The sequence below is a fragment of the Larus michahellis genome, chromosome 5 (assembly GCF_964199755.1).
Source record: "Larus michahellis chromosome 5, bLarMic1.1, whole genome shotgun sequence".
In the NCBI taxonomy this organism is placed as follows: domain Eukaryota; kingdom Metazoa; phylum Chordata; class Aves; order Charadriiformes; family Laridae; genus Larus; species Larus michahellis.
In genome coordinates this window covers 7,216,122-7,241,627 of record NC_133900.1, presented here as the reverse complement: position 1 = coordinate 7,241,627, position 25,506 = coordinate 7,216,122, and the positions used below count along the sequence as shown (strand labels likewise).

The following is a 25,506-nucleotide window of genomic DNA, read 5'->3' as shown; positions in this document are numbered from 1 at the left end:
ACTGTTCAGATGAATTAAGAAAAAATACGCTAACAAAATGGAAAGTTTCAATTTTTTCTTTTCACAGAACTGTATAGGTACCTGCTGAACCCCTTTCCTAGAAAAACCCTCACTGCTGATGCAAGTAGCTTATTCGAAAGCAAAGAACATTTCCGTTTGCAGAGACACTCTAACACTAAAGTCCGTTCTTTTGGAAAATGACTATTGTGAGCATTTGGACTGTCAAAGGACTGAGCCAAGGATTTTGTGATTTGGCCCTCTCAACATAAAATATTACAAATTGCTGGTTCAGTTACTATGCTCTTTTCTCTTTTATGGGTTCTTGTGAGAACCATTGGTCCAGTCATGCTGTCATCTGCCATAATGGCAAAACTCCAATTGTCTTTAATAGGAGAAGTATCCGACTCCACCTACTGACATGGCTAAAAGGATCACTAATAGAAAATACATCACATTGCTTTCTTTAATGAGTTTGCTTTACTTACACTAGAAAAATATACTAAATAATTTACTGTTCTATTTTCATATCTGAGGCACACTTTTGCCTTTTGAAATTAAGTGGAAGGGGACCATTGATTTAGGCAGGAACAGCTTTAAATTCTAGCTTTTTTAAAGGGAGAAGCTATTGAGGCTGTCATTCATGAGATGCGGTGGTAGAATATAAGGAAGGGAAAGAAACGGGAACACCACCTGACTAGTGTTGTCCCATGAGGCACATGCTCCATGTCACATAACAAGGAAGCAGTCATGCTGATGTGCAGCGCATCTATCCGCTTTACAGCTGCATCTATTCCTGTTCCACATGACATGATGAAAACCAGTAATTTATGCTTTAAGAAACATGTATTATTGATATATGCTAGTGAATACTCTTGAGAAGTTAGTTGAGCCTCCTCCATTCAGTTCTTAAATGTGTATTCATTCTTGCCACATTTTAAAAATAAATATTCTGGAGCTGTTAGATCCTATACGATTTTGGATTATGTTTCTGGTAAGTACTGCTTGTTAAAAGACTGAAACATGCTTTCATTGTGTACCCTGGCCAAACTCCCATGTCTTCCAAGGGGCTGGAAGTTAATGTTAATGGTATCTGTGTAAGGCTTTTTGGATGTATACTTGCTTTTAAATAGCTAATACATAGAAACATACTGACTTTTATCAACTATACACATTTTGTAATGCATATGAGCAAACTAAACGCAAAAATGGCAGGAGCTGCTGCCACCGTCAGACAGAATACACTCAGTTTCATTTGGTCTCGGGTGTTAAGCAGTCATGGACCTGCCTGGCTGGGAATGCCTACCGTAAGCCTAGGAATTGTGAGCAAACAGTTGGTAAATACCAGACCATAGAAACTCAATAAATGAGAAAATATCATCTGCCTGTTGCTGCTGAGATTACTTAGGGGAATAAAAATCAAGAGCACTAGACGTAAAGACACATGCAATGTTCCTGTTGAACTAAGAAAGTCCTAAAGAAAGTGATGTAGCCTTTGAACTTGCACGGGTGTGACTCTAAGGAATGCTGGGTATGGAATTTACAACAAGGTTGATATTGTGGGAAAAGTTTAATTATGATGACCTCTCCGTGCAAAAGAAAATAGATGTTTTAATAGGGGGTAAGGGGACAGTGGGTAAATTTCAGTAGAGATAAATGCAGAACTATTTGTTATTAGTTTCCTTGTATTTTTCTGGGCTGCATGCAATTAAGTGTGCACTTCAATTCTTTCCACAGGGCTCCGGCGAAGTGAGAGTCTGTCGGAGAAGCAGGTCAAAGAAGCCAAATCTAAATGTAAAAGTATTGCATTGCTGCTGACAGCAGCTCCCAATCCGAATTCCAAGGGGGTGTTGATGTTCAAGAAGCGTCGTCAAAGGGCGAGGAAATATACTTTAGTTAGCTACGGTACTGGGGAGTTAGAACGTGACGAAGACGAGCGGGAAGAAGGTGAAGGTGAAGAGGGGGACAAAGAAAACACTTTTGAAGTGAGTTTGCTTGCAACAAGTGAGTCAGAAATAGATGAAGATTTCTTCTCTGACATTGACAACGACGGTAAGATTGTGACATTTGACTGGGACAGTGGTTTACTTGAGGTTGAAAAGAAGACAAAAAGTGGAGACGAGATGCAGACGCTTCCAGAGAGCACAGGTAAAGGGGCACTCATGTTTGCCAAGAGGCGACAGAGGATGGATCAGATTACAGCTGAGCAAGAGGAGATGAAGGCACGCACGGTGCACACAGAGGAACGAAGGGAAGCCACCATGTCAGAGAACTTCCAGAAAGTAAGCTCTTCAGTCTATCAAACAAAAGAGGAAGAAATGTCGAGACAGCAGACCTGTGTGAGCAAAAGCTACACAGACGTGAGCCAAAATCATAGCAAAATGGTACAACAAAATGGCTTTGGCTTAGCACCAGACACAAACCTCTCTTTTCAGTCCTCTGCAGGACAAAAAGCAGCGTCTTTGAATAAAACAGCTAAACCCTTCCCGTCTGGAGTTCAAAACCGGGCAGCTGCACCATTTTCACCCGTAAGAAATGTCACTAGTCCTCTTTCAGATATACCAGCACCACCTCCTTACTGCTCTATTAGCCCACCACTTGAGGCTTTATACAGACCTGTTTCAGCTCCTGTGGCAAACAGAGCTGCCCCAACTGTGTGGTCACCCACCGAGCCAGCAGAACACATAGCATCCAGAGATGAAAGGATTGCGGTGCCAGCCAAAAGAACTGGGATACTGCAAGAGGCAAAGAGAAGAAGCACTTCAAAACCTATGTTCACTTTCAAGGAAGCACCCAAAGTAAGTCCTAATCCTGCCCTGTTGTCCCTTGTACACAATGCAGAGGGCAAAAAAGGTACTGGAGCTGGTTTTGAGTCCGGACCTGAAGAAGACTACCTCAGTTTGGGAGCAGAAGCTTGCAATTTCATGCAGACTCAAGCGTCTAAGCAAAAGGCCCCTCCCCCTGTTGCTCCAAAGCCTTCACTCAAGGTCTCTCCTACTGCTGGTACTCCAGTGTCACCAGTCTGGTCACCTCCAGCTGTGTCTTCTAACAAGGCTCCTTCTTTCCCAGCACCAGCCTCACCTCAGGCAGCATATCCTGCACCACCCAAATCTCCACAGTATCCTCATTCTCCTGTCCACCCCCCAAGTACTCTCGACCTAGCCGGTCCTTTCAAAGGGCCTCAGGCAACCCTAGCGAGTCCAAACCACACACCCAAGACACCAGTCACACCAAGTGCTGGAGAAACAAAGCCACCCTTTGAGATGCCACCAGCTATGAGTGGAAAAGGAGCACAGTTATTTGCCAGAAGGCACTCTCGAATGGAGAAGTACGTGGTAGATTCAGAGACTGTGCAGGCAAACATGGCACGAGCCTCATCTCCAACTCCATCTTTACCAGCCTCTTGGAAATACTCATCTAATGTCCGAGCACCTCCACCTGTTGCTTATAATCCCATCCACTGCCCATCTTATCCTCCTGCTGCTACCAAGCCTTCCTCTAAGTCCACTGCTGCTACCAAAAATACAAAAAGAAAACCTAAGAAAGGTCTCAATGCTTTGGATATTATGAAACACCAACCTTATCAGCTCGATGCATCTTTATTTACTTTTCAACCTCCTAGTAATAAGGAAAGCCTTGCTATTAAGCAGACGTCGAAGTTGTCCCCTTCAAAGCAAGCTCTACCTTTCAGACCACCTAGTGCTGGCTCTCCTACTAATGCCCGGGCATCTTCAGTGTACTCCGTGCCAGCCTACAGTTCGCAACCTTCGTTCCAGTCAAATGCCTCTCTCCCAGTAAATGAATCATATTCACCTACAAGCTACTCTGCATTTTCTAAGCCAGAAACCACCACATCTTCTTTGTTTACTGCTCCGAGGCCAAAATTTTCAGCAAAGAAAGCTGGCGTCACTGCACAGGTGTGGAAGCCATCAATTATTGAAGAGTAAACCTTATAGCCAAAACTTAGTGTCCATTTTGCTTGCAACCAATTGTTTGCAGTGGTAACCTGGCATGGAAACAGTGCCAATAGTATTCCTTAGCTTACTTAACAACGTCAGATGTATCACCTCAAATCTGGGTCCAAAATATTTTAATTTTTTTAAGGAATCAAAATAGATATAAATTTTAGCACATTTATGCATATTATCAGATGATTTATACACGTAACATCCTGAAATGAATAGATACCATTGTATTACGTAAGCAGGACACTAGGTTTTTGCTTTAGGACTACCACAACAGAAACAACAGTAAGCAATATTCCTGGTATGTCAAATTAATAGAGAAGACCTTTCTTTCTGCTCCCCTCCCCAACTTTGTTCTAATGACCTAGGGATTTGAGGACTTTTTTTTTCTTTTTAAAGAAGTGCCTTATTAAATTATATTACTAGTAATATGTATTACTAACATAGCATAAAATAGATACAGTATTAGGCTCTGACTGATCACTAGCAGAATACAACCGGATAGACCTTCGGCCTGCACAGAGCCCCACTGAGTTCAGTCAGAATCTGTCCTGGCTCAGAGGTCCTTCCACAGAAATCTGGTTGATCGGCCAGGGGCTTAGTTTGTAAGCTATGTGGATCAGCTGTGATCCAAAATCATGAATTGCCTCTGTGATTTCACAGAGAATGTCCTATAAGAGATGATGGAGTGTTCTGAAGACTAAAAGAGATGCTAAGACAGCCGGAAAAATTGTTAAGAGATTTCCCATTTTGGGGAAATTTGACATCCCAAGTGCAGACATATTTTTAGCCAAGGTTTGCTTTGAATCCAGCAAGTAAGATAGAAGCCAGTAAATCAAAATTGTTCAACAGTCAGAAAGGTGGGCTGGGTTTTGCAGCTGCAAGGTAATGCAATAGTTTCTTGTGAAAGCACAGTGACTGAGAACTGAAGGGATACGTGTATTCAAGAGTACTGATCTTGCAACCAGAGGAGTATATGCCACAGAAATTAGTGCCTAACAGTAAAACATAAATATGACCATGTCTTCCTATTGGTCTCTGTACCCATTTTATTATTTTCACTTGGGGCTTTTCAGTGCTTCTTCCCACTTTGAATCTTTTTACTCTGGTCTTATACTTTCACCTGTTACTTGTCATATTAGGGCCTACATATTGAAATACTGCTACTGTAGAAAATTCTTAAGAGACTGTGGTCTTGAAACCTACTGTACAATATTGCAGTGAATACACAGTCTTGCTGAAATCAAGGAGCTATATTTGAATAGTTCAGCACGTTTTTCAGTAAGCGGTCCTGTTAACATTAGTGGTGCTAGGTCTGAAACAAGGTGTTTCACACAACTAAGGGTATTAAAATCCATCCTAAGTGTGAAGCTAAAGATTAAAGCATCACACTGTGAATAAAGGTGGTAGAATCTGTTAATATATTTGTTTAAACTACCATCCAGCTAGCTACAGACCAGATTACGGATCTTTTATATCATAGGGGTTTTAGCAGAACTATCTATCTTGATGAAGAAAACATTCCCAAGAATGAACAACGTCTCCTTAGTTTGGTCCCATGATGGTAACTTAAACTGCAATCAAACTTGAGAAGAATGCATTTGGTTGTACATGCAGAAAGCAGACCGGAACCAAAGTCTAATCAAGCCAATAAAAATCACTCCTTTGAATTTTGGACCTCCAAAATCTTACTTTCCCCTTTAAATTTTGGATTGGGATACTGACTGCAGTCAGAAGAAAATGACCAAGTGATCCATCTCCCTCCTAAAATTCAGGAGAATGATGGGAAATTCTGAAAGAAAAAATAGTTTGGAAAGTTCAAGAAAGAATTACACTGCACTTACCCGGAAACAGAAAGTAGCAATATTTTAATCCTTTGGAGATCTCCCTTCTATCTGTTCTTCACTGTCAATATCTGTATTTTTCTTCTATCATTAAACTTGTCCCTTTCTTCTCTGCCTGTTTGGGTTTTTTTTTTCTTTGCTTTGGTTGCTATCTTTTTGTTTCACTTATATGTACAGACTGACAGTGTATTTCAGGGGAAATCTATTTTCTATGCTATCCCATTAATACGAAATCTTGTCCCTCCCCTTCCCTTTCCCCTTCTCTTTCCCTCCCTTTTCTCCTTCCCCTTCCTTTTCTCCTTTCCTTTCCTCCCTCCTTCAGTTTTATCTGAAGTTACCTATACTATTTTAGGTAGAAGTTTAAGATGCTAGTATCTACTCGGAATAGAGATACCCTACCAAAGATTAGTAGTGCTGCTAGAGAGATACACAGAAATCCAATCAGCCTCACATTGCCTTATATGTTTTTACTGCCAGTCTCCTCCTGTAAAATATGGCTTTAAATTATAATCACACTTCTGCACTTGTTCACCCTACCACCCCAAGAATATTTCCCTAATGAGGAGATTTTTAGCAGTTTTGTACTTGTACAACAAGCGTTGATGTTGATGCATGTGGTTACTAACAAGATAAAGCAGCCTACACAGCACGCCCCCTAGGTCATTTCAGTCTCAGGTCAGTAACTTTTGGAATTCATCACCAGCTACCGAGTATTCTGTGCGAAATACGTAAATTACTGAAATCTAACTTCTAGGTTTATATATGCCTACATGGCATACCACTTCCCAAGAAGGAAATAACAAGCATTATTATTCTAATTATAGCAGAAGAAACAAGAGGTAAGGCTGTGATACATTCTCATCCAAAGGAAATCAGCTCTCCAGAAAGACAGAAGTCAAGTTAACAGGAGCTAGAGGAGAGCTGCGGAATGAAATGGAACATTTCAGTTTCCTAAGTCATCTGTCTAGAACTAAATTCATCTGAAAGACAGGAATGCGTAATTGTCATCTTTAAAATCAATTTGTTCTTTCTTTCATTTTCAGCACAATCCAAAAATTCACTTACGAATTCAACTAAATCATATGCATGTTTACAGCAATAAGCAAAAAGTCCACTTCTGTGATAGCAATATAAAATATAGCTATTAGCCTGTCTTCTCTTTGCTTCATCCAAAGGAAAAGGAAGTGCATATATGCTGAAAATTTGGATTTTGATCACATTTGGATTTTTCTCCTGTTATTCAAATACAAGTATTTCATATGGCCCATAGCAATGACAGAAGGATTTTTGAAAGCACCAGTAAGAGTTAAATGCAAAAGCCCCAGTGACACTAGTCCTCTTGAATCAGCTAAGATCTTTTGAAAATCCCATTCAAAGTCCAACTCTGAATTCAATTTCATATATACACGTCATTCTACATGCATAGTGCTTGGATCCAACTTGGCTTCGAGACTCTTTTTACTAACCAGGTAAGTCTGTAATTCTTATTCATTTTTCAGAAGACTAGCCTACATAAAGTAGCAGTTTTATCCAAAATGTAATCTCTTGTGAAGCAGATATTTAGAAGAAAGTTGAGCTGTTCAACGTCATGGGTCCAAATTAAAAGCTAATGATGGTGTCAAACATAACTGAAATGTCAAGAAAATAAATGGTTTGTGTAGAGAGAAGCCATCTGAAGTTTCACTTTGAAAGGGCAGTGAGCTTTTGTAAATGATTTTCTGAAAAAGCTATTAGAATTATTTCAATATAATATGACAAGGCTACCAAGATCAACTGTTATGCCTACGATGTAAGCACATTTAACGGTGAATTTTAGGCCACCCCTAATAACAATACTTGCAGTATGTTCACGTTAAAAGAGAAATTGAAGTGCTTTATGTTGATTTTAGCACTTTCAATTACAGCACATACTGGAGGTATTACCCTGCACCAGTTTGGATCTCACATTCTATACAGCCTTTTCATACAGCTACCTCTATCAAGGGTTTATATACTTCCAATTTCTGATTCAGCTATAAACCTCTTGTTGTAAAACCTAAATTGAAAAGTTTTGGTTTTGAGATGAGTAGCTTTTAGACAAAATTTAAAATTTCTGTTGCAAAAATAAAAGACAACATTTAGTTCTTGAACAAAGAACTGCTTAACGTCTCCCCACTTCTCTAGAGGAACCACTCTTACAATGTTCCTGCTCAGCAAAAAATAACGTATTATGAAACAAACAGAAAGATATTTCAATGTTCTTTTTCTACAAGAAAATTTACAGAGTAAACATTACCATCTCTGAAAAGTAAGCCTAATTTTTTTTCTTTCTGCTCTTTTATGGAAGAAATAATTTTGCCAGTGTCCTAAGACATGTGACAATATCCAGTGACACTAAGCTGCTTGGTTCCAAAAGCACCTGGCTGATGGGGTGGGACTTTATAACACACTCATATCAAGCCCTGCAGCAGGGAATGCCCAATTCTCTCCTAGAAGCACTGGCAATTCACTTTGAGATCAAGCCAACGCCATTTTGAGATCAGCCATCAGAAGGAGGTTCCAGTTAAATTTTGTCTGAAGTCTTCTTGCACTCACCCTCATTTTATACACCTAGTTTTATTTTATTTATTTTATTTTGTATACCTAATTTTATTTCATATGAGACGTTCAAGACTCAGCACAAAATCAGCCCTAAAACTGCAGTGACCCATTTTGCTGTCACCACAGCTATCGTGTGGCAATGAGTTCCCTTTGGTTTTGGCAGTGTGCTGTTATTATTCACACTAAAATGAATGTTGGGAATTCACACGAATTTGTATTTGAAGCAAAGAAATACTAACAGGTTGAGGTATCGGCAGGCTCTAAAAGCTAGGAAGTGAGGGGCTGGTGTGTGGTTCAGATAGGAAAATAAGTGCTAAGGGGCAGAGCAGCAATTTTGAGAGAAAAAACTACTAGGATTAGAGGGAGCCAAGCAATGGGGAGGAAACTCCAGCAAAAAAGCAGAGATCGCCCAGGATAAAACACCGATTGGAGGATCGTGAAATACTGAAGGTACAAGAAAAGAAAACAATCAGCAAGAAGGGTTTAATTATTCTGCACAGAGATGGCTGACTATTTCCAGCCTTTTGTTGAAATTGTTTAGATTACTCTAGGACGACAGAGTGCTCACATCACTGGGCCTGACTTTTTTCCTCTACTATTTACAAAAAGATATTGTGAAAGAACCGAAATGCTAATACCCAGCAAAAAGAAAAAAGTGAGCTTTAAAAAAAAGCAGGCCCTCTCAAGAGACTATTGCTTTGAGAGACAGCAGATCTACAAACATATTATCCTAGACAGCTCCTATACACAAGAGTTGTCAAAAATGCTAAGGTGAACTCTGATAGAAGATTATAAGCAATCAGAAAGAGAACTTGACACCAGATGATGCGATCTGGGAGAAGCACTGTTTATCAAGTATCCAGGACGACAACTCAACAAAGGACCAGCCTTACCATCATGCTCTGCTGCTCCAGCATTTCTGCGGGGAATCCTGTGTTCACTATGAGGTAGGGAAATACCAGTGAAACGACAGCACTCTTCGCAACTAACGATTTGCAAAATCTTTCTCCTCTCTTTTTCCAGGATCCTTTTCCAGATTCCGTAGCTTTAAGAATAAAAAACGATTGGTTATAAAAAGATCCACTCTTCCAGTCTTGCCTTTTTAACAAAACATGATACAACTTTGCCTGAAATCAAACACCCAGGACTCCACTGATCACTTTGGCAGTTCGGCATGGCAAGTGCAAACCTTAATTACACAGCTTGGCATAATGTTATTTTATAATGAGTCTACTCAGCTTGCAATAGAAACATTATACAAAGAAGAAACTTGACAAGATCTTCAAAAACCTGCGGATTCAGAGGCTCTGAATTACTCACCGCTGGTAGATTTCTTGGGAAAACACATGAGCCTGGTAATTTCATAGCACACTCGGTGCCACCGTCACAACTCCACAATGACTGTTCTTACAAGAGCACTTCAGGCCGGTTGCTTACTACGGGAAGCACTTAGGTTTTTTATCAAATGATTTAAAAAGTAGGAAAAATCCTGAAGCTCAGTGAAATTCGATGTTGGAAATATCTTTACAGAAGCAGACTTGAACTCCTCCTTTAGGAGCTAAGACTAACCATATGATGATAGTTCCACGGTTTTAACATTTGCTTCCTTGAGTAAGGCAGGAAAAGACTTTATCTTTATATAGCATGCTAATCAAGTCTCTGTTATCCTCTGCGGTATTAATAGGCAAAAATCTATTCCTGTTTGTAATGACCTTGACAAACTGTTCTTAATTTCAGTGCATGTGAAACCTGCACAAACCTGTGTGGTAGTATGTTATAACTGCACATTCCTTTAGGCTGAGGAAACTCAGCTATGAGAAAAATAACTGAATCATGCTTACAGATTGACTATCTGGATGAAGGCTTCCCCTGTGGGGTAATCGATATGACAATAGTAAGTGTTTTCAAACAAGAAGAATCTTTGATTCTTTTGTATGCCTTTAAGACCGATATCTTAAAACAGAGTCCCTTCATAATTCCAGGCAATTCAAAGATAAGCTGGTCATTTCTAAACAGGTGTAAAGACTAAACTGTTGAACAGATGAAGTGCTTCTCTTGATGTTTCCACCTATATCTGAAACAATAGACTGTAACTGATTTAAGAAATGCACAACAAACAGAAGAAAAGGAGGAACATTACAGAAATAAAATTCACTCCCAAATACTGTAACACATGTTGGATTAGAAAGAGTGACACGGATCACAACACTCATTGATTTCAGTATGAGCTTTAACTGATTGCAAAGCAAAGAATTCAATACATTTATATTAGAAGCAGAAGTTTCCATACAGTAATGACCTATGGACAAATATCTTCAATTTTTTAAAGATTTTTTTTTTGCAAAACCACCCCTTTTTTAAAAAAAGAAGTTAATAACCACTAGAGATTTTTTCTTCAATCTGTAAAAATGCTTCTTATACTCTCACTGTGCAGGTTGTTGTTGGTACCTGGCTTTATTACTGTGAACAAAAGGAAAGCATGGGCATCTGGGTACACTTAGTTTTTTTCCTAGTCTTGGTAATTTTCCCACATCAGGACTATAACTTAAAAGTGGAACCTAAGGAGGTGAGCAGAAAACCTCAAAATCTGCCTGCAGTTTAATTTTCTTTAGTTAAGTAAACAGGTTTAGATATGTACAGATATTTCTGCAAGTCCTAGCCATGCTACCTGAGTATCTTTTATGAATCGAACAGGGCTGTTAAGCTTCTTCAGAAAAGGTTTCCACATACTTCCTTGCTGCTTGTTTGGCTGATATCAGGAAGTGCAGAGGTATGACAAATGAGACAAAAATTTTCATTATAGCATTCCATTAAAAATTAAAAAGATTACACAAAATGAGAGGCAGCAACGTAACTTTTTATGGTGATGTAAATCTCCACCTGCACTGTACCCTATTGCACAGCTGTCGGCATTTCAGACGTACAAAATTATAAACTTTTCCCATCCTAAGATTACTTTCAGAGAGGTATTTTGGAGAGAAACTTGACAGACTTGGCACTGCTACAGGTACAGTACTGAAGCAAGCACCTGACCCTATGTAATTATGATAAAAACAAAATGAAACACTATTGCTTAGATTGAAACACGAGGCACCTAGAATGAATGTTAACCCAACCGTCCTGGGCATTTGTGTGATTAAAACATCCGTAATCATTGCATCATCTTCTTTTTTTTTTCTGTAGAACTCCGGACGCAATTCAGGGCACAGAATGGTACCGTTCACTTGATGAATAGCTCTTCACTGTTTTGTTTTGACCTTGTTCCATGCTTAGCACTATTCCTTACTTAATATACACTCTTCCAAGTGTGTTCTTCATGCGGAATCATTTCCTCGTAATTTTTTTTGTTAGTATCCAAGTCAGTCAGAAGCCACAGTTCATTTTGACACTATTGCATTCTACAAATGAGTAAATAAGGGATGAAGGGTGCAGCACTGATTTGAGGACACTCAGTAGCCTTGGGTATCCAGTTCAAGACACTTAGAATCCTGAGTCCAGTTGCACATGAACTAGTTACCGTATCAAAGCATGTGGTCCTTAACATCAGTCTGTGAGTGTTAGCAGATCACAGGTCTCCAGTTGGAAGCCCAGAAAGGGAATCCTCATTGACGAGCTATGAAATCCATCCAGTGAAAGCACCTTTTGCACAATATACTCCTTTGCTCTATCATCCTAGTACTTCCTAAATGAAGCCCCAAAACAGCATTGGATGGGGCAGAAGTTGTGAAATTTAATCAAAATGCATATGCACTGGGCAATAAGGCTTGCATTTCATAGTTTTGGAATACTTCAGCTTCCAACTTCACTAATATTGCTTCAAGGTAGCTTTGTGTGTTTCAGACCCAAAGGCTTTCTAAGAACAACAAACCAAACACCAGAATACTATCATATAGCATACTGTAACCAAGAGGTTCCTCCAGCATGGCTTGAACCACAATAGACAACTGCCGTCACGTTGCTACAGTGAGTGGCAGCAAACACATGTTGACATCCCACCTGTAAATCAGCACCAGGAGGATGACACGGGTTTCCAACGGGGATTCACAGTCTTTTCTGACAGCAGGGACTCCAAGGAAGGACAAACTCCATTTCTCTGGGGAAGAAACTTCCCTGGAACTCTGGAGAAAAGTACACAGTAGTGTGCACAGGTTCTCTTCCCTAAGCGTACCTTTCTTGCCCCATTTATTAATCTTTTTCTTTTCCTTGTCTCTTCATCGTAGCCTCATTGAGAGCAATACAGGTCAATTTTCCATTCCTTAAGCTTCTCCTCCAAGCTCAGGAGCCTTGGCCATCAGGTCCTAGCCTCATCACTCTCCAAGCCACTGTTGAATACAGATTTTCCTTCTGTATCAAGCATTACCAGCTTCTGGTTTTGCTTTCTGGTCCAGTCTCTTCTCTGTCCTTCCCTTGTCTGTTTCTTCTACCCTGTTGAAAGTCTGCTTCTTGCCTCCCTGCATTCAAATCAGACGTTCCCTTTGAGGCCGCTTGGGCACAGACAGGAGGTCTTGGCCTCTGCCAAGGGAAAGCTGTGCTCTGCAGGGCATCTCAGTCCTGATCAGTGAGTGTGCAGCCTCAGGTCCAGACCTGATGGTAGAAGAGACACGGGTATGCACCATAGGCCTGCATGCATGACTTTTTTGTGAATGAAAACCCAGCTGTGCACCCAGCTGTGGAACACCCCAGTGACTTCTCCAGCCCATGGGGGTACACATAGCCTCAGGTTACACAGGCAGAGAAAGGACAAGGACAGTCTCTTTGTTTTCCTGTGTGCTGCCCAAAGACATCACAGCCTACAGCAGTTTAGACCCGCAATAATGAATAAAATCCTCCTGCCTAACAGAATATTATCGCTGCTAACAGAGTTCTCAGGAACTAGCTGTAAAAAGCAAGGTGCTCTCATTGAGCCTGTCTAAGGCTCTCAGCTTGAATATACATAGGCAAGTTTGCATGGAAATATGAGACACTTCGGATACAAAGACTAGTCTCGAACCAGTTCTAAAGCATGTAGTGGTACCACTTTTCATGGAAAAGGATGCTAGAAATTTTTGTCATTGACATTTATTTTTCCGTAATCTGACTCTTTAAAACGGTTGAACTATACAGGTTCATTTGGCTGAAATGCATCTGAAATGGTTGGATCATTTGAGATTAAGTAAATAAAAAAAAACCCCAAACAACTAGGACTGAAAATGTCAGTTCGAAAGATTTGATAAGAAAATTATAAGGAACTGGATAATTTATCTTTTAGTTTGGATATGTTCAGCAACAATAGTGCCACCACCTTCAAGTATTACAATATAATTAATATTTATTTTCTTTAATTTTAGAAAAAATATCATTAACCTTTACTTTCTCAAGTAAAGCCTCAATTTAAAACCCGTTCATTGTTCATACAAAATAGCAAGATCAGAAACTAGGACCAGCTTTGCACTTGCTTTTCAAATGTTCACTCACCAGGCTTCATCATCTAAGACCTTCCTCCAAGCTGTGCAATATAAAAGTCCAGAAGGTGGCAGCAAATATTCTTGCTTAGAAGAAATACACTGCCTATTCCAAAGAAAGGTAACGTGCCTGTGGCCAACAGTTTCAGCCATTTGCTTTTTATAGGCATAACTGTATTGTATTTTGATAATCATATACGGATAAAGATTAAATGATAATGGAAAACACTCATTTTCATTCATTTATGCAGCTCCAAACTGAGCTAACTGAATTTCTGACAGGTTATCAGCATTCTTATGTTACTTTTCCACATAGTCATTTTGCAGTAGCGAAGGCCTAATTCTAATATCTTACTTTTCTCTTCTACCAGTACTTGACAAGTAGAAAGGCCTTTATTGTCAAAAGTCGCACAGCCACACACAACGTTGTAACTGGAAATTAGTAAGTAAGTGGGGCTCTCTCTTAACTTTTTCCTCAAATTCCTTCAGACCCTTACGGAAAGGACAAAGTACTTCAGCCTTTTTCAAAGTAAATCATCTGGAACACTATTTGCCGTAGTAAATTTTGTCCTCTCACAATCCAAAATTAGTTAAAAACACAAGATTGTTCAGCCCTTCCTTCATGGAAGGAGAGACTAATCCTTGCTTTACCAAATCTAGAGGAAATAGATATACAATTTCACATTTCAGAATTTTAAAGTTAAAAACCAGCCTATCATCATAATTGTATCTAAATACAAGCTACCAAATGGAAAAGGAGAAGAATTTGACTGCTCCCAGAATATCAAAACCAGACCAAGTATGCTAAAGAACTGCCTAGAAATGAGAATCATCCAGCCGACAGTTTGATCTTGCAGCAGGAACTTTGTTGCTGTGATTTGAATGTGGATTGAACAATCATCCAGAAGGAAATAATCATTGATTATCTTCAGTGATACAGATCTTACGGAATGTGTTCACTGTACCCAATGTACCTAGTCTCCAAACAAGATACTTAGCACCTAACAAAGCTGTCCACTGGGGTATTCTCTGGATAAACTAGTCTGTTCTTCTGTTAGAATGAAGTCTCTCAGATGATGGCTGTTAAGATGAAGTCCAGAAATGTACATTAATATGCGTGATCCAGGAGACCAATGAAAAAAAATGCAAAAGCTACTCTGGCAAATTGAAAGCCAGTGCTTTCAAATAGTACTTTGGCAAAATGGACAAGACTTGAAATAACTATTCTTACCTTGGCGTTCTGAGGTAGAAAAGGATAATATTTATCAACTTTCAAGGCAATATTTTTTTCCAGATAAATTGGTACAATCTCTCCCTGGCCAGGTAAATTGTGACAGTTGCTGGAGGTTACCTGGCAGTCCACAAATTGAATTCCACTGAAAAAATCTAACACAGATGTTTTCATCTAATAGAGTGATCACTGAGCAATCCTGTTCAGAGCCAAGGAAAGCCATCCTTACATAATGAAACATTCTTCACCTCATGAGACATTATGAACGATTCGGATTCCTAACTTAGTCATTTTATCCCTGAGAGCCTGACTAAAGTTAAAAACAAAACAAAAAATGAATACAAGGAATTTTAGCATAACAAAGCTCATTCCCAAGGCACTACTGATATTCCAGTTTGCTGACTGCCTATCTTCCTGCAAGGCCTAACATTCTAGCCAAATACAGGCCCGTGCTGCACAAAAGCTAATAAACTGAGCAGAATCTCATACCAAAATGGAGAAAAGATTTTTAGTTGCCTGTGAGACTAAAATCTTCCATATCCAAAGTATTTTGCATTATTGCATTTTTTCCCATAAGGACCAGTTCAGAAGGTGTAATAATAGTCCCCAGATTATCAGTATTTGAGATCCTCCTTTTTCTACAACAACCCTTACATGCTGAATTTATGATTTACACGGCATTAGAGGTGCTGTGGATAAGATTTGAAGTACAAACACTTGTTTATTGAGGTCTTCCAAATTAAGGACATAGGAGATTCTCTAAGCCAGTAAAACACTCATCCCCAAATCTGGTTGTCAAAACTCGGTGCTAGTTCCTGTATACTGCATTGTTTGATTCATAGAGAGGTTTTTTTCTATGAGGTCATTTTAGCTCTCTTCTGCCAGTTCCCCTTCTTTGCCTTATATGATAACAAAGCTATCGGTAGAATAGTTTCCATCATCACAGAATAATATCTTATTTTCCATTAACGATCTTGATTTTCTGTTGAGTCTGACCTAATACCTGTACTAAAAAAAATGTAGAATGCACTACAATGTGAAGATTTAATTTTGTCTACACTATTTCTGCTTTTACAAGTTAAACTTCTGCCTTTGTAACATAGTAGAATGGCCCATTTTGTTAGACGAATAGTGAAATACACTTGATAACTCATAATTCTCTGATTAAACTCTGCAACTTGATGAACTCTGGAGTTTTTCTCTAAATGCGACAGACTAAACAGTATCTTTATCCAACTGTCTTGAAAAGTCAGATATTTTATACGACACTTCTTTCAACAGTATCATTTCCGTCTGTGTCTCTGGAATCCTACAAAGTACTCACAGGGATTGGAACTGGAATCTCCATTAAATAAAAGGGAAATCTTCTGTCTACTCAGCACAGACAATGTTCTAGAACCTTCCTGAGAGCAGTTACCACAGGTAGACTAACTAGGTGAACCTGTTTGATCTACTTTCTCATCCATCAGTAAAACCTTATCTTCTCAGTTTCATGGTTCAGGTTATCAGATTAATTTCTAATGGAAACTGTATCTCATTTTGCATACCTCTTTTGATTTTGCACTTTTAAAAAAATTATTCTTGCCAATAATTTACACAAAATGCACTAACCAGGCTTGCTGAATAAGCTCTTTTCTGTGGATTCAGTGAAGAAAGAAATTGTAACACATTAGAGGAAGAAGCAGTATTCTGACCAGCCTATCTGGGTCTGCCACTCATTGACCCCAAGCATGATCTATTACCTGGACTGTTATTTTCCAGGTAAGAAAAAGAAATCCCTCCCATTCAGTGAAGATATGAAGAAACTTTAACCCATTCTTGAAAGTATTTAACTTCATCTATGGGCAAAAAGTTCTATATTTTCTTTTATTCACTGGCCTTCCAAAAAATTCTTTCATTTTATATGCTACCATCTTAGAGTACTCAGTTGGGATCTGTCTATATGTGATGCTCTGATCAGTCACATTTTAATGTTTGATCATCTCAAGGTTTAAGTGAGGAATCTTGAAAATTAACTGAGCTAAGTTGCCCAAAATGAATTCTTTTTTTCTGGATAGAAGTAGAACCTCATGAAAATTTGGCGTAAGTATGTGGGGGTAGGATTAATTATGGTAGGGAGTTTCCTATCTGGAACTGCAAACTGGGAATAGCTGGTCATAGCTAAGAGGTGAAAGGATAGTCCTGTTATAAAGCATTAGTTGTGAAACCCGTCAAAACTCTCATTACATGACCTCTGTGTGTCACTCTAAACCTTTTTAAGAGATTCAGACTGAGCACCACCAAACTGACTGAAACTAATGAACTCGGCAGTCTCCTTCTCAGTTTCCATCTCTCATATACAAGGCTGACATTAAAACACAACTTAAAAGTCTACGTGAAGCAGAGCTCTTTTAAGTTTCTTAAATGTGTCAAGATCCTGTGATGGAAAAGACTATAAAACATTTCTATGTGAATCCTTGCTAAAGAAGCTATTCCTTGTATGATCAGATACCTGTTGGTTGGTATCTAGATCATGCTCACAGTATTTTAAGTTTTGGAAGCTAATTAGAAAAACTAACATAGGCCAATGTTGTTTGAATGAAATTCTAGCAAAGCCTCTGGCAAAAGAGCCTGGAATTTCACACCGGATTTCAGACTTAAAGGCATTTAAACCTCAGGATCTGAGTGGGTGTAAATCACTGAGTTTAGGAACCACATGTATAGAGACTACTTGGTAAGAACAATGTAATTTATCTGTGTAACACAAAGAACATGTCTGGCTTGGGAAAAATACTGTACCTGTTTCGTATGCTGCCAAACAACTGTTGCAGCAGAACCTTGTCATGAACACAGTTTCTGTTTCAAAGTGCTGCATTACTAAGAAGATTAGGATTTGTCAAATATGAATGGATTGCTCCCATAAATGGGTCGGAATGTACTGAAATTTTGGGGGCATTGCCTTTTAAAGAAGTCAGGTTAAGTAGTGTCCTGTAAGGGTACGAAGTGAATGATTGCACTAACTTCTTCAATTTTTTGTTTTCATTTTTGTGCTCTGAAAAGTAAAACCTAGGAAAAGTCTAATAATATTAGAGTAAGAAATGCCTTTCTTAGAACAAGATTGCCAAAGATAAATTCTCAGACAGATGTCCCAGACAGAACCTGTTATCAAATAAATTAGGCTGTGCCTGCACGTTAGAAAGAATCTTGTAAACACACACAGAACTGTCACAACATGACTTCCTTTTTCATTATTAAGAACAGTCTTTTCAGAACAAGGCACACTAGCTAAGTAGCGGAAAAGCCACGCAACTGCTGACGCAATTGTACCTTTTCAGTAAAAGCCTGCCTTTGGTCTATTTGCTTTCCTTAAAAATTCAATTTGCTCTGTCTTTGTTCCTGTTCCTTTCTCCGTCTCCTTTTTAATACTTCCTATCTTTCCACTAAATTAAAGTACTAAAGAGTACCCATACACATAAAAAGGGATTGCCAGGATGTCACGTGTTTTCAGGGTCTGGTGTTCCAGTTTGGAAGTGAAGAGAAGGAGCTTCCTTTTTTGTTGTTTAATAACTGTAACTGTATTTCATATTTTGTTTTCCTAGGAAAGAAGCAGTGGACGCTCATTATCACTTCCTGGGAGACCTTCTTCATTCATTTCTCGAGCCATGTCTCCTACTTCTCCTCTTATATTTCAGCCTGCTCCTGATTACTTTAGCAAGCCAGACACAGCAGCCGACAGGCCTGGCAAGAGACCGACTCCCTGGGAAGCAGCGGCAAGATCCCCTCTTGGCCTAGTGGATGAAGCTTTTGGGCCCCAAAATATCCAGGAATCCATTGCTGCTAACATAGTATCAGCTGCTCGCAGGAAAACCCTTCCTGAGCCACCAGATGGATGGAAACAAAAAGTTTCTTATGAGCCTCCAGCCCCAAGTGGTAGTGTAGCCTTATTAGGAGGGAAGCAATCGGGTATTGTATCACCCCCCAAAAGCTCCCTGTCTGCCCCAGGTGCCACCACACGGGCTGGCTCTCAGCTGAAGTCTCCTTACTGCAGTCAGCGGTCCAGAACAGATCCTGATATAATGTCCGTGGATTCCAGGTCTGACTATTGCTTGTCAACAGCTGATTCAAACTACAACCCACAGCCAAGGGGATGGAGGCGTCCAACATGAGCAGCTGAAGGGCCTGGAATATCTTCCCTTCTTCCAGCTTTACAAGCCTTAGATTTGAGTTGGGGAAGGAAAGTTTCTTGCTGGCCTGACCACCTCTGAACTAAAGAAACGAGGAGGCAAAATTGAATGGAGCACAGTTTTCACATGATTGCAGGGCTAGCAGCCTCTAGAATAGACTCAGTTTTACACTTAACCTAAGATTGTTCTGTTCGTCAAAAGGCAAAAACACACATTTCTTCGGGTGAGGGGTGGGATGAAAGTGGGGCAACCAATGTGCTCAATAGAAAATCTAGGAAGGATGTAGACAGAGACAGTACAAGTGCTTGCAGTTAAGTTAATGTGAAAAAAAAAAAAAGGAAAAGTAAAATAAGGGCATTTTAAAGGCAAGAAGTATTTTACATGATCTTGTAGGTTTTCTGGGTATGTTTGACAACTGAGTTCCAAGGTACTAGATATAACCAGACTTGGGAAAGTTCCAACGGCAGTGGAACACTTGGAAGTACTGGCTTATTTGCCATGTGTTTTCTTTACTGCATTTTTAAAATGAGCTAAGCAAAGTAAATCAATATACATGTTTACTGTGGCAACAGTTAAAATACATCTGTGCTCATGGTACCTGAATCCCTCCAACGTGTAGATATATGCCATCTTGTGCAGCCATCCATTTCAGATGGATTTCAAGACAGTTTCGAAGAAGTTTTACGTATTGTAATTAATCACATAATCTGAACACAACAGGAAGAAAGGTGTTATTAATAGAGATCAGGACCATGACAGCTGAACAACAAAATGGATGAGGAAAGTATTTAGAGTGTATTTAAACTGGATTGCAAGTTAATTTTGTAATAAACTATCAAACAAGACAGAGGCCGAACAGCCTTTATTTCTCTGTGAAATGCACTACTTGTTGAACATTTACTGCTACAGTGTCTGGTAATCTGACTGGCTGGGCAGTTCTTCTTAGTATCTAGGTAGCTCCATGTTTAGAAAGCTTTTGATTTGTATTCTCAGTTTGGAAGACATAGACAAGTTGTTTATCAAGAACAATACCTGTTCTACATAGAAACTGGTATGTGAAAGAGGGTTTATGACATGTGTTACATGGTATGAGTCTAGTACAAGTAGCAAATATTTGGACGGTTCGTAACAATTAAACTGTCTTGGTGGATCTGAAGAGATGGTAAATAATTTTTGCTGGTGATACATATCTTGCATTTACAGCTTATTTAAACAATAGAAATATGTGGCTAAAAATATATGTATTCCAAGCTTATGGGTAGCTTAGATGTTGTTAAGGCATTAAATGAATACCCCAAGTTTTACAAAGTGCTCTGCATCCTGCTCATTTTGTGGGGCGTTCTTTAAGGATCTGTCAAGCCTTACAATTACTGCAGAAGCACTGTTAACTATCCTTAGTTTCAGTAAGGTTGCCAGCTGTGAGTAAAGTGATTAGATTAGAAAGAACTAAAACATATATGCTGTAAGAAAGAATGTACTAAAAACCATTCCCATCTGCAAAGAATTTTCCACTATAGCAGTTATAAAATATAATTGGAATAAAGGAAAGAGAAGAATTAAACCCCATTTCAGTTGAGATGGAACTTCCCGTAAGAGCAAATAATTACATGAAAAATATTCCCTTTAATGAGTTTTAGTTGGCAGTAATTCTCTAGTCAAACAGAAGTCTCCCTGAAATCAACTGATCCTTTTGACCAAGCAGGAAATGAAGACACGGGAGTTGTAAACCTTTAAACTAGGATCATATTGCTATAGCACCTTACAAATTTATTTCACAAAATATGAAGTTGCAAAGAAAAGATGATTTAGAAAAATTACATGAACGAGGCTGCCATGATATGCCTGAAAATGAGCTTTGCACCTCAGAGTCATACACACGCATAATCAAGAGCAAATTTTCCCACCACACAGGCAAAAATACATTTTTTTCTGCAGAGTCCCATAATGTCCCCTTTTATCATGACTGGGAATATTCCCACTGAAACCAATGGGACTGTGGTAGTCCCATTAGCCTTAAGGGCTTGTCTTTGGATTCAGGCCTATCTCCCTGGAAGTACGCGTCAATTTTTCACTTAATTTCAGTGAAATTATAATTCAAAGTGAAATTCAGTGAAATTTATAATTCAAAGTCATTAAGGCCTTAACTATTCAATAAATACTAGTGCACGTGAACTTCTCAGAAGACCTATATTCTGTAAATTATATAAGGCTTACATATTTTGCTGAACTGTGGTCCATATTACCATAATAAAACGATTCCCTGTATCCAAGTTCAGGTTTCTGTTTTGAACTGTATCCTTTACATTGTTAAAGAGGAAACCAGCTTAATGAGTTTGCAGTAAGGCATATTTTTACCCGATACAATTATTTTAATTCTCAGAATCAGATACCTAACTTCTGAATTCTAATTGAAACCAATGTTGTGAATTCTAAGGTCGTACATCTACCAGAAGGAAATGTGTGCTTAATTTTAAGGTAGATGCAATTCAAAATTGCCAAAAGTATTTTCAAATTTTGATATCACAAAAAAAGTTATGATACAAAGTGATATTAAAGAGGATTTAAAGCTGTGATCACATAACGATACAGACAAACATACTCTAGGATCAACCTTTAACACCCCTCCCAAATATGCAAGAAACATGTAAGAATGGCAGAATCAGAGTTCCAGACAGAATCACTGACTTTCTGTCAATGTCCCAAGAAAAAAAATAGTGTAGCTTTTTAATTCTTTTTCTAATAACAAGAAGGAATTCATCATTAAGCACTTCTGTGAACATAAGAATTACTGACGTTGAGTTTCATGTGGCTCTGTATCTTATCATAGATTAATTTGGGTGTTCAACATGATCTACTACAGATTTTTTTTTCCTCCTGCTGAGGATTTACTAGCTCTCTTTCCCATATGGATTCTCTCAAATCTAATAAGGAATGAGTTCACACTGCAGCATTTCCCTCAATAGCAACACTGCAAAGTGTAGCCGTCCTCCACCCAGCCATCTATTTTTACAGTCTGTGGGCAATGGATTATCTTTGAGATCTATTCCACTGCTACGTAGAAATGAAACAAAATAAACATTTTCAAAGTTATTAATGGGAGAACAGCTATACACACAGGCATGCAGACAGATCATATAGCCTTGTTTCCAAAGGAAATCAGGCTAAAACCAGACTGAGACAATGTACCGGTTTCACTGGAAGCAGCAGGCCCAGACTACTAAATGAAATACTAATGCATACAGAGCTTTATGAAGAACCACACAGCATTGTTCACTTTCTGTTCTTCATTCCGTTACTCCGCTAGCAAAGCATCTTTCTATCAAATAGCTGTGACTGTCATGTGTAAGTTCTGAATATATAAATGCAAGTATTTCTTACATTTGTTTTTGAATGCACAGATTTGCTCAGTAAATGTGAGGAAAAAATTCTCTTGATATTTTAAATACGTTGGGTTTGTGTTCAACCTCAGAGATGCCTTTGTTAATATGCAGAGTATTTGAATACACAATATAACTGAAAATTTTGCTTCTTTAGTTATGTTAGATGATGATGTTCACAACTCTTGTTCCTATTTTGTTTTCCTTTTGGTTTGCTGTAACACAACCAAATACCTATTCACGTTGCATTTCTGCCTAGTCGCAAAAGGCTGTATTATCTTTATAAAAGGCTTTTCACTTCTAAAGACTTTTTGCTCACCGCAGAGGACACTTTATTGGAAAGCGCATGCCAGAGATGTAAATTGTATCATTTAATAAAGTGATTTGACCAATCAGATGAGAAACATAATTTTGTTTTCCCTAAATTCTTGTCTGTTTGTTTAAATAATCTGAACCCAAGTAAAGCCTAATCTCTTTTTTCTGTACCATTTTTAGATTCACTGACTTTGCCTGTCGGTGACCTCGTGCTGATATGAGCTTCTGGAAGCTTAAATCAACATCAGGTCAAATGGCAACTTGTCAAATTCAGTAGAATTTCATTTTCATACTGACTAAGCAGAGGAAAGAAATGCAGTGAAGCACAATCTACCCAGGGAAAGTAACATGGTCAGAGGAGTTTTTATTGTTTGAACATTTTCATCCCCACTGTAAAAATGTGCAGTTAACATCTACGTATTATAATTACTTGTCTACCTTACACTTAACCTCTGTTTAGTTCCTGTAGATTTGTTCATAAGGACTGCATTGCTGTATTCACTTGTTGTTTGTTCTTAATTGAAGCATACTATTTAAAGAAGAAATAAATATTGAGAATAAATTGTGAATCCATCTTTACACTATTCAGGCTATTTAGGTGAATAGCCCTTAAGGAAATAAAGATAGCATGTACAATCTATCTGTGAAAAGCGAGATCAAATTTTCACTATTTACATGAAATTAATCACAAAGCCGTTTTTGCACTTGTAAAGCAAACAGGATTTCGCCTCCAATAAAAGAAAAATGATCGATGCATGTAAAACTTGGGGAACTGCTAAGGCTTGACAACAGTATTTTAATAGCTTTGCCCTACGAAGGCTTTACAAGGATATAAGAGACTTAGTATTATTCCTTTTCATGGTTACATTTTCATTCTTCTTTGGTAAGTTCTTAAATGCATTGTAAAGAAAAGAAAGCATAAGACAGATTCACAGTTTAACGTAACTCCCTTGACTTCAGTATTTGCAGCAGATTTAAAATCTCACTACACAGGTGAACAGTCATTGGTTTTTGGATGATATTTTACCCTCCAGAGAATGTACTTTGGGTTTCTTGAAACGCGCGAGATTTTCTGGTGCATTCACCAACATTTAAGAGTGTTTAAAATGACTACAGTGTGGCAGGCTGCTTGATTACCCAATGTGAGTCTGGTGGAATGACTAGTTGATGTAATGAGTAATTTTAAGTCCAGAAAGAAAGGCGCATGTTTCCAGACCAATGTCCGGTTTTCCTCAAACTGAACATCAGTGCTTTTACATTGTTCATGGGATATATTAATGGATTTTTAAAAAGAAGTCCTGTGTCGGTGCTGCATCAGAAACAGCACTCGATATGCTGTAAAATGTTCAGTGTTTGTTCACACATTTTCAGTCCTAAAAAAAAGGACTCAAGTATTTTATATTCAAAACAAAATGACATCAGGAGTGTTTATGTGCATGCACACCTAAGTTGGTTTATTTTTCTGGAGAAAGAAAGGTAATGGATAATGAATAGACTTTAATAGAGAACTAGGAGAATATATTGTGCTGTGGTACAGTTCGAATACAGCTGGGAGGTTACGATGTAAGTAACGGACATATAGAAAAGAAGGTGTTGATAAACCCCTAGCTATTAATAATACCTAGATCTATTTTCATCTTTAAAATAAATCAAAACCTGAGGATAATTTTTTCTAAATAGTGCAGCGGTTCATGACTTATTTTTTCCCTATAAATAAAGAAACCTAAGGGAAGATACGTTAATTGCTGGAAAAATAATTTTGTATGTTGTAAAAAAACAATTTTAAGCGGGTGGCAGACCAGCAGAATTTGCCCAAGGCAAAAATGGAAACTAAGAAGTCTTGCAGCATTCAGAATCAGAGTAACAGATGCATTGCTATCTTTTCCCAGCATGGACAACCTCATAGGACTATGGCAGTTATAAAATAATTGCCACTTTTCAATTGAAAATTGAAGTGTTCTGGTAAATTACTTGCATGCACAAAAGAATAGTCTCAGAAGACATTTTTTTAAAAGATGAGAAACAAATAGGTAACTTTTTTGTTTTCCAAGAAATTTCCCACTATGGATCCACACAATTTCACGTCTTATTGAAAGTTCAAAATTATTTTCCTCACTATTTTTGTGGAGTTCTCCACCATTCTTTATTACCTTTGGCAGTTTAAAACTCCAAGAGATTTCCCATGTGGTAGTAAAATAAAATAAAAACATCAGTGCAGAAATGGATAAATTTACCTACTGAATAAGAACGCTTTGAGAAAAAAATGCAGTTCAAAGAAACACCAAGAACAGAACAAAGCAACAAAAATCCTTTGACCACATGGAGCAAAATCCTGATCCCAGCTAAGTCAATGGGAGCTTTACTAATTTACCACTTACGTCAGCAGGCCAAGGATTTCACCTCACATGGAAACGTGCAGGACACACAAAACACAATTGGTCATGAATTCACAAGCACTGAACTGGTGTCAGCAGTTCTGTAGTATTTTGAAGCCTGTAGTTTTAAAAAATGTGATCAACAAAACAATAAGAGTCATTAATCAGATTTTCTAACGTCATCTTCTGTTAGGAACTTGCTCTTTTCAATGTGCAGA

The 25,506-nt window shown here is 38.4% G+C and overlaps 1 protein-coding gene across 1 annotated transcript in view; it reads left to right on the top strand.

Moving 5' to 3' along the window:
* SYNPO2 (synaptopodin 2) overlaps positions 1-19,545 on the top strand; it is an 88,034-nt gene extending 68,489 nt beyond the window's left edge. The window contains exons 4-5 of the mRNA XM_074588481.1: positions 1,735-3,914; positions 18,637-19,545. Of these exons, the coding sequence (XP_074444582.1) occupies positions 1,735-3,914; positions 18,637-19,203 (2,747 nt within the window). The 3' untranslated portion in view covers positions 19,204-19,545. The remainder of the gene's footprint in view (positions 1-1,734; positions 3,915-18,636) is intronic.
* Positions 19,546-25,506: the final 5,961 nt, after the last annotated feature.